The sequence below is a fragment of the Gavia stellata genome, chromosome 24 (genome assembly GCF_030936135.1).
Source record: "Gavia stellata isolate bGavSte3 chromosome 24, bGavSte3.hap2, whole genome shotgun sequence".
Lineage (NCBI taxonomy): Eukaryota > Metazoa > Chordata > Aves > Gaviiformes > Gaviidae > Gavia > Gavia stellata.
The window spans coordinates 6740336-6753376 of NC_082617.1; the positions used below are offsets into that span (position 1 = coordinate 6740336).

Sequence of the window (13041 nt, forward strand, 5' to 3'; positions counted from 1 at the left end):
GTGTTGATTATTACTTGTACAGTTGGGATACAGCAATTATGTGGAAAGACTGAGGCTTGGATTGTTGAACTTGAAACAAGACGGTAATGTGATTCCCGTAGGGGACAAAGTTCATGAGGCAGATAGATGCAGACTTACTTTTCACGAAGAATTCTTTGTAGTTCCTCTCGTTTCCTTTCCAGGCAGAGGAAAAGTTTATCTCTTGGGAGACTGTGTGCCCAATTCTGCTCCTCAGAACAGTTTCCTTTCAAAGATGCACACTCTTGGACAAGCACTGTGTCCTAAGCTAGGCAAGAATGTGCATCTTGGTCCTTTGTTAATACCACAAGGCTTAATACAGTCTGTTCTCATAGTTGAGACTCTCAGGAACAAATTTTGTTTCAAACTGATTTTAATAAAACAGATTTCTTGTAAATAACTTCTTTAATTTTCAAAAAAACTCCTTTAACTCTACAGAACAGTAAGACTTGCTTCACAGTGCTGGGCCCAGGCCATCCTGACAAGATCACAAAGTTTCAGAACAGAATGCTCAAGCGTACTCTTTTCAAAAGGTACAGGGAGGACTCTGCTTACAGCCCACCACAGGCAGGCCCATCTCTGCTCTGTATAGCTAATGCTATATGTGGTGGGGGCTAACCAGGCTGCTCTGCCTCTCTCTAAAGCCTGAGTCCTTAATGGCAGCTTAAGGAGTTAGGCACCATCCAGTTATAACAGTCAAAAACATCACCCTGGTATCTTGTCTTGGAAGGGGACAGAAGAGTCCAGTGGTCTGGGACCATCTGCCAATATTTCTTACGTCAGAGTTAATGTGAATAATGGGAAAGCTGTAGTTTCAAGGCAGGAGCTGGCCTAGGGCCCCCCTCTCAAAGTCTGTCAGCAGAGTTACACTTAGGGGCAAGTCTGGAGTCAGGAAAGCTCCTGCCTCCTGTGCTTTTTGAGAGAAAAGGCTAGAGCCATAACACTCCTTGCTTGGATTTAACAGTGCATAAGAGCAGAGATCATTTCTCCTCTTTCTGAAGAGAACCTGCTTGCAAACAACCTGCATGGCCTCAGGTTTCCTACAACCAGCTTTAACCAAGTGTCAGTGCAGGCTCACATTGGGGAGCAAAAAGAACCAACTCTTTTACATCCTCCTGTGTGCTTCTGCAGCTATCACACAGCTAAAGAAAAACGGAACATGGATGTGAATGGCAGGACACACCACAGGAAGGAACAAGTAACAGCCACAAAGGTACCTCTTCTACTCAAGTTTTACGTTAAATTGGTGACCAGTAAATGTCCCCTTAGCAATATCAACTGAGAGTTTATGGCCAGCACACTAGGCAGGAGGCTGTGATCCCTGCACTTCAGCTTCCATGTTCTGCTGCTTGCTCTGCTGCTGGAACTCCAGGCGGGTCTGGCGGTTGGACTCGAGCAGTTCTTTCAAGCAGGCATGTAGATAATCATTCTTTTCCTCCAGGTGATCCAAGCAGGAGTTGATCTGGTCCAGCATGGAGTTTATTGCTGCATATTCTAGAAGGAAGGGAAATGAGAGACTGAACAACGTAAGTATATTGTCACTGCAGTCAGTGAAGGCAGTGAGAGCTCTTGCAAAACATGTCCACAGCATTTTGGCTGTGCCTTATCTGCCACTGGGTGCGTGAAGTACAATGCAACTGAATCCTGCATGTGTTGTGTTCACCGATCAAACGGGACCAGTGGGAAGCTGCAGGACCGGTAACAAGATCTAAGGCAAGGTACCTGGGCAGTCCAAACGCGTTATGGGCATATCTGACAGCCTTTGATCTCATACATAAATAGCTGACCACAGGCTAAGTGCTAGCACGCAGCGATCCACATTGCAACAGTACCAAATAAACCCCAAGGGCAAGTTAGCCTTTTTAGCTGCCTTAGGGATCATCTTTCCTGACGAGGGTGCAGGCATTTTGGCAGCATGCCGAAGTGTTTACATTCTGTGAATTATTTGTGGAAGGCTCCCAGGCTGGGATGTGCTTCACAAGGGCCTGGCTGGGGTCAGACTGCCAAAACAGCACGGCCATTGCTGTGGCAGGAGCTGGGATGAGCCCAAAGGTGCTGGTAGTGGCACCATTATTTCCAAAGGGAGGTAAGTGTGGGGCACCAAGTCCAACCACAGGATTTTCATGCACCATTAAGGCTTTGGGTACTTCAGATTAAAACCAAACTCATTCGGGATGATCCTGACAGTTGGTTCCCTAGGTACAGTTTCTTATTTACAGCACTTGTTTCAAGTGGAGAAGCGTTAGCCTCAGTGCAATGGCATTTCCAAGTGATGTGTATTAGCCCTGTTAATCAGATGGAGATAGCTGTGCTACTGTGATGAAACACTTGCTTTTGGATTGCTCCAAGCAATATTCACACAATCCTTAAGAATAACAAAAAACCAAACTGAAAAACCAGACGAGGTTAAACCTCTGCTGACAAGTTAACTACTCAGGAACCCCGGGGGGTTACAGGAGACCCCAGGCAGAGCCAGTCCCATGTTCCTTTCTGAAGTCATATGGGCTGAGTGAGTGCAGGGAGGCAGGCATCCAGCTGTGACCCGCAGGCTGACGTTTATGAGGATTGTGGGCTGCAGGACAGGGAAAGATGCCTGTGTGGGTTGGACAAGCCCACACTTCACTGGGTGAGGCTGGCTTCTCTCCACCCGGCTCCTCCGAGCAGCTGGGGGAGCGTCAGAGCCAAGCGTGACACACACAGTGCCTGGCTGGAGTGCTGCTCTGAGCTAACGGAGAAGAGAGAGAAAGTGAGGAGGATGAGGATGTGCTCCGGGCACCCTTGTCTTATGGACGAGGGTCGAGCAGTGCTGGACTCCCCCAGCCTCACAAGCCCAACTTTGCCCCTCTCGGCTGCCCCCTTGACACTTTTGTAGGCAGGGTGCCCAGAATCCCCAGCACACCAGGCCCAGGCACTGCCATTACCAGCAGCTTTAAAAAACCAGTGAATATTTAAATATTACAGTAATTTGCATTAATAGCTAAGGAGAAGTTGAATTATAAAAAAAATTGTCCTCCTTTTCTTATACTACTTTGGAGCCATTTGCAGCAGTGTTGCAGCCTTTAATTCTTGGGAGAATTGTGTACGCTGCATTTAAGCTTACTTATAAAAGTTTGGCCTCACAGGTATATGCAAAGATGGCATTATGAGCACTGCTGATGTCCTTGCATTTAAAAATCCCACAGGTACGTTCTTTCCAAAAAGGCGGCAGTTATCAATATTTTGCAAACCCTGTTTCAAGGTATGCGATACCTGAATGTCCACGAGTTAGAGATCTTTACTTCAACCCAGTATTTGAAGCACCATGTTCCAATTAAACCGTGAGCAGATCCCAAGCGGATACAGTAACTACTTCTGACAAGTCACATTATTCATCAACTTGGCAAGAAGTCTTTAATCACAGCAGGAGCCTAATTGTTCTCAGTGCCTAGAGCTGAAGCGAAGGCTATATAAGTTGTGCAGCTTTGGGAAGTGAAAAAAAAAATTAGCAATTTTAAAATAAGCTATAAAAACATTTTATTTAATTGTCTCCTGTTAGTTGCAGGCTTGGTGTATTTTTGTGAAAACATAACCACATCCCCTAATGAAAATGTTAACCAGGAGTACAGCAATCGCATTGCTCACTCTGCATTCTTACAAGAACAGTTGCCAAAAATAAGGTTTCCTATTTGAGATCAAGGAAGTGATCCACAGCTTCAGCTCCACGAGACCAGGAAATAGCTACAGACCTTTATGACCAGCAAAGCCCCAGCTAATGACAGGCGGAACAACTTAAGGCAGAGCCTCAATGTAGGTCAGATTTAGTGACTTTCTCAGTCGTGTCCACAGTGTCTCTTAGCTCTTCAAAAACTCTGAAACATAAATTACCATGATGATGCAAAGCAGTGACCAGTCTTGGGGTGTTTCAGGGCAGAAATGATCCTTCTGTCACTGCAGGTGGATCACAGCCAAAACGAGGAGATTCACCTGCGTGGGTCACACCTGGAAACTGAATGGTGTTTTGGCAAACAGCGTAACCCACCTCTTCACCATTTTCAAGAAAGGAGTAGCAAAGTGCTTAGTCTTTGAAAGATTTCCAGTTTTAAGAATGACCTGTACATACGCATTACAGCTCTGCCGTTGTCACGCTTTGTCCATCGGCTTTTTCTATCTGGCTGGGACACTATCAGAATTTTCATACCTAGGCACTGTAAAAATGCCCAAAAGTGGAATCTGCCAAACTAATTGCATTAAATTCAATTTTTCCACCCATGACTACTTCTTCCACCGTCAGCCCACGTGATCTGTCCTGCGCTTTCAAAATTTGAACATCCTCTTTCTCCTCGGTCCTCCGCACCCCGTACACCAGCAAAAGCACGGAACAATCTTTCCAGAAGAGAAACTAAAAAAATTAAAATACCCCCAAGGCCGCAGCACGCAGGAGCTTAGTGCCCCATCGCCGGGCGGGGATCATCCCAGCCCCGCTCGCCTCCAAAACCCGCCCGCCCGGCACCGGGCGCACCCTTCGCGCCGGGCACCGCTCCCAGCAGCAGCAGCAGCATCTGGGAACACCCGGGCCTCGTCACCGGCGAACCCGCGGCCCACGGGGCCGGGCCAGGCCACCCAACCCCACCGGGGGCCGCGGTCAGTCAGGCGGCACTGCCCCGGGCCGCCCCCACGCACCTTCCTCCCCGAAGCTGTCCCCGTCGTCTTCGTCGTTGCCGCCGGCGCCGCCCACCGGCACGTGCGGCTCCCCGTTCGGTCCCGACATCCCGCCGCGCTGCGCGACGCCGCAGCCGCGCGTCGGAACCGCCCGCACGGCGCGACGGTGCGCCCGCAGGGCCGCTAGCCAATGGGAAAGCTCGGCGCCGCGCGCGTCACGCAGGCCGGCCGGCCGGCGCTGGGGTAAAGCCTGTGGTTAGCGCGCAGGGCGCGGGGCGGGCGGCGCGCGGGCGGGAGCGGCCAGCAGCCCTCGCGGGCAGTGGGGCGGCCCCCGAGGGCGGCGCGCAGAGGGGGGCAGCTCCGTGCTCCCCATTTCTTGGGTGTTTTACCCAAATGCGTTCCCAAAGCGAAGCTGTCTCCTTGCCCTGCCGTGTCCTTAGGCCGCCCAAGGCCTCCCTGTCCTCTGGGCTGCCACAGCACTCGCCAGCACAAGCGAGTACCTTTGGGCAAAGATGCCCTCAGGAGCCGCCATCGGCACCCAGCCCTTCTTTCCCCAGACAGCTTATGGTGCATATGAATAACCTGCACCTCTGCCCGTGAGGAGCCCCCCAGGCTGTCCTGCGGGTGCTGAGGCCGCAGCTGCGAGGGCTTTGCTGCTGAACTCCAAAATGCAGCTGCCTCGCCAGCCCTGCTTCGTCCCCTGCTTTGTCCCCTGCTTCGTCCCCTGGGCGGCTTGAACCGCCCTCGGGTCACCTTCAAACCTCCTCTTCCCTGAAGGAACCAGCGCAATTCACTTCGCCCTTCCTTGACTTTGGCCCAGCGTGGGTCGTACCTCACACGCCCTGAGGAGATCTAATCGCTGTCTCGTTTTTTCATCCCCGGGAGAGGTGTCACTGGGATGAAAATAACTTGCAATTAGAGCATTAATTCAAGCAGTGCTCCTGAGGTAAACCCGGTTTGAGGACTCCGTTGTTAAGCGGGTATTTGGGGCAAAGAAGGAAGGAAAGGTTACGTCCCCATTTAACATCGCAGTCAGCTCTTCTTTCTGTGGGGTAACGCCACTGCGTGTCGCCGAGTTGGGTCCATGTTGTGGCACGAGTGGGGGGATTGAACGTTAGTGTAATTCATGGGCGTAACTGTGCTTTAGTGAAAAAGATTACGACTTCCAGCGTGAAGGTTTGTGCTCCCACTGTGGGTATGCGCTGGACAAAAGCAGCAGCCCCCACCGGGCAGGACGTCCTCTCAGAGAACAGGTTATTTTATTTCCACTTTACGCTTTGGTGTCTCCTCAGCGAACCCGGATTTTATAATTCCCGCGAGAGAGCGGGGCCGCGCTCGCTGTGGGCCCCTGCGGCCAGGCGGCCTCGCCGCACCCGCCTCGTGTAGGGTTGAACATCGCTGCGGGATTTTCACCTCAGCGCGGCGCCGCTGCCGCCATTTCGGGGGCGGGGGAGGCGCAGAGGGGCGGGGCGGCCCCGTTACGCCCCCCCCCGCCACCCGCCCGCGCTGTGCCGGGAAGATGGCGGCCGCCGGCAGGGCCTGGCGGGCTGCCGCGCTGCTGCCGCCCTGGCGGCTGCGGGCTCCGCGCCGAGCCTACGGCGCCGCGGCGGCGGGAGCGGGTGGCGGCGGGGGCCGCCTGCTGCTGGGCGCTGCCTTCGCGCTGGGCGGCGGCGCCGGCCTCTGCCTGGCGGCGCGGCACCGCCTGCGGGAGCACTCGGCCGCTGAGGTAACGCGCTGCCGGGCCCCGCTCGCCGCCTGAGCGGCTCCCCCCGCCCGCGGGCTGCGCTCTCCTTCCCTCCTCGCCGCTCCGGCCGCCTCCATCCCTGCGTGCTTCCCTGGGCGCCTGCCCTTCCCTCGCCCCCGGGCCCGGCCGCGGCGGCGAGCCCAGGGGGACAGAGCTTCAGGGGGGGCGCGGAGCGGTGTCGTCCCGCTCTGCGGACCAAGCGGCTGCTTTTGCTCCGGTTTCAGTGAGGAAAACGCTTAAAATTGTTTAAAGGAGCCCCCGTCAGCACTCTCCTCGAGGAGCTGTACGGAACGCTTGTCAGAAAGCGAGAGGTTGCTGGGGATGTGAAGCAGCATTGTCTGTTAGCGTTGTTGCTTTTTCCCAGCACCCACGGAGGGTTGTGTAACCCCATAAATTGCAAATGAGAAGCAAAGTGAGATGACTGCATTTGTTTTATAATGTATGAGTAATGATTGGCATGGCCTGTCAGATCGCTGAAGTATAGCGGTGTCGGGAAACATCCCTCACCCCATGCCGCATTGTCTGTGCTACCCTGGGTTCTCCCTGTCATGTCTCAGTTGTGCACGGGTTGGTTAATCCCAGGAGTCAGAACTTGGGCAGCCACATGCCTAAAATCAACAGCAAACTCTTTCTGCTCTCCCCGCCCTATGACCTCAACAGAGGTTATTGAGGGGTAGGGAAAAATTGGATTTAAAAGGCCATTTTGGTTTTGATTTAAAGATGATTAAAATATGGTTGTGTTTTTCTTTAGTTTCAGAATTGTGTGTAGAGGGTTAAGCTGTCTGGATTTAAACTCTTTTTTTTGGCTGTGAGTAGGAGTTTCTGGCAGGTTAAATGGATGTTTAGACAAACAGGTATTTGGTTCCAATGGAAGGTGAATATTTGTGATGTGAAGAAAGCATCTGTTAGCCGAGATATTTTGGTGATCAGATGTTGAAACTGAATGTCAATGGCTATGATTTCATAACAAAAATAAGGGTGGAAGGAAGGTAATATAAGTATTTTTAGTAGACAATGGAAGCTTCTGGTCTCTTCTCTTCCCAGCTGCCTGCAGGGAGCCTGCAGCTCACTCTCTACCAGTATAAAACATGTCCTTTCTGCAGCAAAGTCCGAGCTTTTCTTGATTATCATGGACTGCCCTATGAAATTGTGGAAGTGAACCCGATAATGAGGAAAGAGATCAAATTCTCTTCCTACAGAAAGGTGCCTATCCTGCTAGCCAATGCTGGAAGCCCTCTGGTAAGTCTTACTATGTTGAAACCTTGATTTCCCCACAAGCAGTGGTTTGGAGGCTTTGTCTCGGTCATGTCTCTGTGGTTTATACCATGCAGTGTAATCTTTAAATCATCTTTTATTCTCTCAAGAGCCTAAGATTTGTTTCGTGCTTCATGATCTTCTATACCTTGGCCTTATTAGGGTTTTTGTTGGACATATCATTTGGACTAGCAGTAACAGGGACTGCTTATATCTTGTGGGAAAAGAATGAGATCTCAAGAATACTGAAGATTCAATTTGGCTTTTTTTGTGTTAGTGTTGCTTTTCCTCCTTTGCTGCCAAGAGTCTAAATCAAAAACCCACTAGTATTGCCTGTGTACCTGGCCTTCAGGTCCTCTGTTGTCAGAATGAAAGCCAAATTTGAAGTGATACTCTGAAATGATCACAGAAGAGATCAGAATGTAGGGCTGTCTTTAGATGTGCAGGGACTCCTATGGAAATGCATGGGAGGAAAACGGACTGTAGTAGTAACTTGGAGCCTCAGCATGCAGGGGAAAAGGTTCTGAAGACTTTCAATTTCACCAACCGCTTTTAAAAGTTTGTTTTAATTCTGGTTTTCAGCAATTGAATGACTCTTCGGTGATCATCAGTGCAATAAAGACCTATCTCATTTCCAAGTAAGAAAACGGGATGATGGGAGAAGAGTTGAATGTGAATGGCCCTAGTGAGCTAGAGATTGAGAAGACTCTCTCTGAGTTGGTCATAAATATCTTGCTGACCTTGGTTTCTGAAGCTCTGGGTGTTTGGCGCAGCAGACCTGACCCTGGCTGTGATGGGGTGGATGGTGCCTGTATATGTTGTGATGTGCATGTGCAGTGAAGCAAAGCTTTTACCTTTCAGAACTACTTTGTCACCTGTGAGATTCTCTTTGCACAAAACCTTCTTAAACACGGACTAGTGTTAGTCCTGGAACTAAGCTTACAATTAGCCAGTTACAACATCTAGAATGAAATGAAGCTGCTGTGCCTGTGGCCTGTCCTTTAGGTCTGTGCTACAGAGCACTTGAGAATGGTAGGTAGTTTTATGCCTGCAAAAATTTCTAGTCTGACACAGTCAAAGGTATGTACATTAATAATAGTTATTTGCCAGTAGCTGTTCCAGTCTCTTTTCAAAATTTATTTCAAATAGAATTTGGAACCTTGTGCGCTTATTTTTAGAATAATACATTTTAAAGTGTGTGTTTCTTGATCTGCTCATTTTTGTAGCAGCCAGATCTGTGTTTCTGTCCACAGGAGGAATAGCTTAGAAGAGATTGTGTCCTTTTATCCTCCTATGAAGACGGTGACTGAGCAAGGCAAGGAGGTATTTGAGTATGGGAATAAATACTGGCTCATGCTGGATGAGAAGGAGACAAAGCGAGTCTATCCTGTCAAAGAAGTGAGAGTGTAAGTGCTCTTAAGTTTTTGGGCATTCCAGGTGGAGTCACAGCCTCCTCCAGATGTACTCAGGGATGGTGCAGATATAAAATCCCGCTGGTGCTGACAAATCCTGTCATACCCCCCCCCCCCTTAGTGTTCAAAACCTCAGTAGTTAGAGTGGTTTTGCTGTGTTTCTTATGTAATTTGAAACAATGCTGTTAGACGGCCTAGTTCCCACCATCATGGTCATGCTAGCCTTCAGTTGCCTCTGGTTTCCTTCTTGGCCTTTCTGTTATGTCACAGGGGAATGCAATGGAGTGCTATTTTCCCATTCTGCTTTAGTTCTCATATTGGGAGGAGAAGCTAGTGCTCTATCTTAGTCTTAATTTTAGTTTGAGATTGGAGGAGCCTTGCCAAAGATGATGATCCTGAGTGCATTTCAGAGAGGTCACCAGAGCGCAAGGCTGGGCAGGAGTTTTTGATACATTTGTCCTTGGCAGACTCTCTGGTTAATGCCACTGTGATTCTGCCTGCCTCCTGTAGCCCTGTGGTCTGTACCCCATTCACTGAAAAGTCTCTTTTGAATGCTTGCAGGGAAGAAATGAAGTGGAGAAAATGGGCAGATGATTGGCTCGTTCACCTCATCTCCCCCAATGTTTACCGTACCCCCAGAGAAGCCTTGGCATCTTTTGATTACATTGTCCGTGAGGGAAAGTTTGGCACTATGGAAGGTTTCTTTGCCAAGTACGTGGGGGCTGTTGCCATGTTCTTCATTAGCAAGAGGCTGAAGAAAAGGTTGGTACCACTGAGCACCAAGTACACAAGAGGAATGTCTCCTTAACCACTTTAGCTGTGAAGCCAGATGTCAAAGGGCAGAACCTCAGTGTTTTAAACCAAACCATTTAATCCAATGTGAGTAACAGCTGTACTTCTTTAACTGGAGGTACTGAGCCCCTCTACTTATCTACTATTTAATCACCAGCTGCCCCCTTCACTCTCAGATACCTTCCTAATTCCCAGGTAAAGACCAGCCCATAAGATGAGAGATGATAAAAGGTTAAAGAAAGGAGCAAACTGGTGTCTTCAAACTAGTTCTTCTCTTTATCCAGACATCACCTTCAAGATAATGTCCGAGAAGACTTGTATGAAGCAGTTAATGAGTGGGTAAAAGCTGTTGGCAAACATCGGCTGTTCATGGGTGGAAACCAGCCGAACCTTGCTGACTTGGTAAGGAGTTAATTCCTGTATCAAGTATTTAACAAATCATCTAGTTGCTCATCTGTGTGAAATGGTTAATACAAATACAGACAGAGAAGGTGAGTTACACAAGATACATTGTCGATGTCCTTTGTGCAATAATAGAATTCCCACATGAAGGGGGAACTTAGAAATGTTTGTGTTACATAGGATGGTATTTGTTGGTTTCCTCCATAGAAAAGTTTCCTAAAATGGAACCTGCACTTCTCATCTGCAGGTTGTTACTGATCATGTGGAAGCATGATAAAAGCAGGTTACAAGCCAGGACACCTCTCTGGCTTGTGAATGCTGGTGAATAAAGCCTCACACCTGCACAGGTTTTATTACATTCAGTGCTGCTGGGGTTTCCTTTGCAGGCAGCAGTGCAGAGTGGAGCAGGATTCATCCCCTGCACCAGCAGTTCTCACTGGAATGCAAGTGAAGGATTTCACATGAGGGCTTGATGCAGAGATGGGACTAACTTTTGCCCCATAACTGCACGTAGATCCTGATCTTTCCTTACTGTTTTGCCATGGAAAAATATGCATGTTCTTAACGACCTTTCTGCCATTCGGTCTTCCTTGCTAATCAGAGTGGTGGAGTAGATGGCAGGGCAGGGAAAAACCCTTACTGGCTAGGCTATTGAGACACTTATTGGTGCCCTAAGCCATTCTCCACTGCTGACTCTTTCACTGTTCTCATTTTTATACTCTGGCACAGGCAGTGTACGGGGTCCTCAGAGTCATGGAAGGGCTGGAAGCCTTTGATGATATGATGGTTCACACCAAGATTCAGCCTTGGTACCAGCGCATGGAGGAAATAATTCAAAAAGCTGAAGTTGCAGCCTGATGCCAGCTGCAGTTGCCTTCCTGAAGTACTTGCATGGTAAAAAAACTTCAGAAGGGATGGCGTTTATTTTTAAAGAATTGAATGGACTGGTCACACCTACTGGACTGACATGCAGGCACAGAGACTGTCCCGTTCAGAATATCAAGTTGCAGTGAGCAGAAGGGATCTGGCTGGATCCATGTTTGAATGTGGTATTCAGAAGGCTGGGGACAGGTAAAAGGGAGGGATCTTGGATGCTGCTGGAAAGGAGAAGCTCTGAACTGAAGAATGCGGCAAATAGGCTTCTTTAGGTGAGAGCCATTCTCAGAGCAGGTTACTATAAAAGCAAGATGCTCTTGGCTAGTAAGTGTTACACCCATATCGGATGTGGTGGGTTTGACTAGCTTTTGCTTCAGGCTGTCTTGCACTACTCATCCATGTCATCTGAAGTGTTTTCCTGACTGAGACACTGGATACTAGTCTTTAAATGACAATTTTTCCTGCAATAGAATTCTGTAAGCCCAGTGCTGAGACAACTGGAGGAATCTACGGTACTGGGAAAGGCAGCCTTCCTATGACAGAAGCAATGCTGCACTCAGCAGATTGTATGCTTTTACTCTTCCATGTAAACGGTTCTTTCAGTACTTGATTCTGTACGGTCTGCAAGGATAAAGGCTTGCTTTTTTCTGTGCCCTTTGTGAGATCTGTGAGTTCTTACCTTACCCGTTACCCTCGGAAAGCACACCCCCCACAGAAATCACTAATGCAGAGCAGTTATTAGAAAGATCTGTCTTGCATGAAATATCTCTGGAATACCCCTGAAAATCAGTTTGTTCTGATTAGGATTAAGGAGAATTAAGAGGAATCTGCATGCCCAGGGGATCTCTAGCTGTTTCTGCCATGCAGGAGTAACAAAGGATTTGCTGTTGTAGCAGTCGGGTCAGGAGCTATCGCTGCAGGTAGCATTGCGTAATACCAAGTCTGCTGAGCTGTGCTGGGTAGAAATGCCCGATGTTTGTTAGTGAGAGACTGAGAGATGATGGAGGTTTGAATGGGAGGGATCCTCTGTAGCCCAAGGCTTAAATTTCCTTGTCAATGTGAAACATCCTCTGTTTCCCCAGAAGAAAGGGCAGGTTTCAGGGAAGCTGTTTCGCTGAGCTGTTACAGGTGCAGCTGAAGTTGGTCTTGCACGGTATGGGTTCTGTGGGGGGGAAGGTGGGTGGGCACCTTTGAGGTACAACAGCAGAGGTTGTGATAAAGGGGTTGGGCTTTTTCCAAATGTAAGACTAGTTACAAGTTCAGTTCTGATGGGACATGGAGGGGAGAAAGAAAATGTTTTCAGTAAGAACGGCTGCGTTGCTGGTCTGTGACTTGATGTATTTGTTGAAGCTGTTCTGTACTGAAATGTGTGTTCCACGGTATGAAAGGAACAAAGTTCAGGCGGGTGATGTTCTTAAAAAAATTACGTGAACATACATGGGCAGGAGCTTGAAGAAACCCTTTATGATCGCTTAAAATATCCCTCTGTGTAAACCCTAGATGGAAGAAAAGTGTTCCACAGCCTCGTGCCCCAGAACACGTCAAATGAGGGGCTGAAACACCGACAGCCCGGTGACGCGGCTTCTCTCCGGCGGCGCTGCGCGCTGACTGCCTTACCGCTGCCTCACCCGGCTGCAGCCCCGACGCAGCCGCGCTCGGTCACCCGGCCCCTGGGGCGCGGGCTGGCGGGAGGAGCGCGGCCGGGAGCAGCTGCCCGCGGGCGGCTGGGGTTCCCGGGGAGCGCGGGGCCGGGCCCGGCCCCTGCGGGCCGCTTCACGTCACTATGGCGACGGGGCCCGTTGCGGGGCGGGGCCTTGTGACGCGGGCGGCGGCGGCGGGCCGGGTCACGAGGAGGGTTTGAATCGCCCAATGGGGGAGCCGCGGGCGGCGGCGCGGCGGCGGCGG

General features: G+C 49.8%; 2 protein-coding genes across 2 annotated transcripts; one reads left to right on the forward strand and one right to left on the reverse strand.

Annotated features, from left to right (window-relative positions):
• Positions 1-29: 29 nt before the first annotated feature.
• Positions 30-4765, reverse strand: BBLN (bublin coiled coil protein). The gene is made up of 2 exons (XM_059828764.1): positions 4678-4765; positions 30-1512 (listed from the first exon to the last, which is right to left on the reverse strand). The coding sequence occupies exons 1-2, from the start codon at positions 4763-4765 to the stop codon at positions 1319-1321; spliced, it is 282 nt and encodes a 93-aa protein (XP_059684747.1). The 3' UTR covers positions 30-1318.
• Positions 4766-6175: 1410 nt separating this feature from the next.
• PTGES2 (prostaglandin E synthase 2) lies at positions 6176-11789 on the forward strand. Its single transcript, XM_059828841.1, has 7 exons — positions 6176-6382; positions 7445-7639; positions 8237-8292; positions 8908-9060; positions 9628-9828; positions 10143-10260; positions 10990-11789. Exons 1-7 carry the CDS (start codon positions 6176-6178, stop codon positions 11116-11118), a joined length of 1059 nt encoding a protein of 352 aa, XP_059684824.1. The 3' UTR covers positions 11119-11789.
• Positions 11790-13041: the final 1252 nt, after the last annotated feature.

Bases quoted from the DNA above. Each gene is read 5' to 3' on its own strand.
- BBLN (XM_059828764.1), bottom strand. From the start codon at position 4,765: ATGTCGGGACCGAACGGGGAGCCGCACGTGCCGGTGGGCGGCGCCGGC. The intron at 1,513-4,677 runs GTGCGTGGGGGC...CCTTCCTTCTAG, and splicing joins GGACAGCTTCGGGGAGGAAG to AATATGCAGCAATAAACTCC.
- PTGES2 (XM_059828841.1), top strand. From the start codon at position 6,176: ATGGCGGCCGCCGGCAGGGCCTGGCGGGCTGCCGCGCTGCTGCCGCCC. The intron at 6,383-7,444 runs GTAACGCGCTGC...TTCTCTTCCCAG, and splicing joins GGGAGCACTCGGCCGCTGAG to CTGCCTGCAGGGAGCCTGCA. The intron at 10,261-10,989 runs GTAAGGAGTTAA...ACTCTGGCACAG, and splicing joins AGCCGAACCTTGCTGACTTG to GCAGTGTACGGGGTCCTCAG.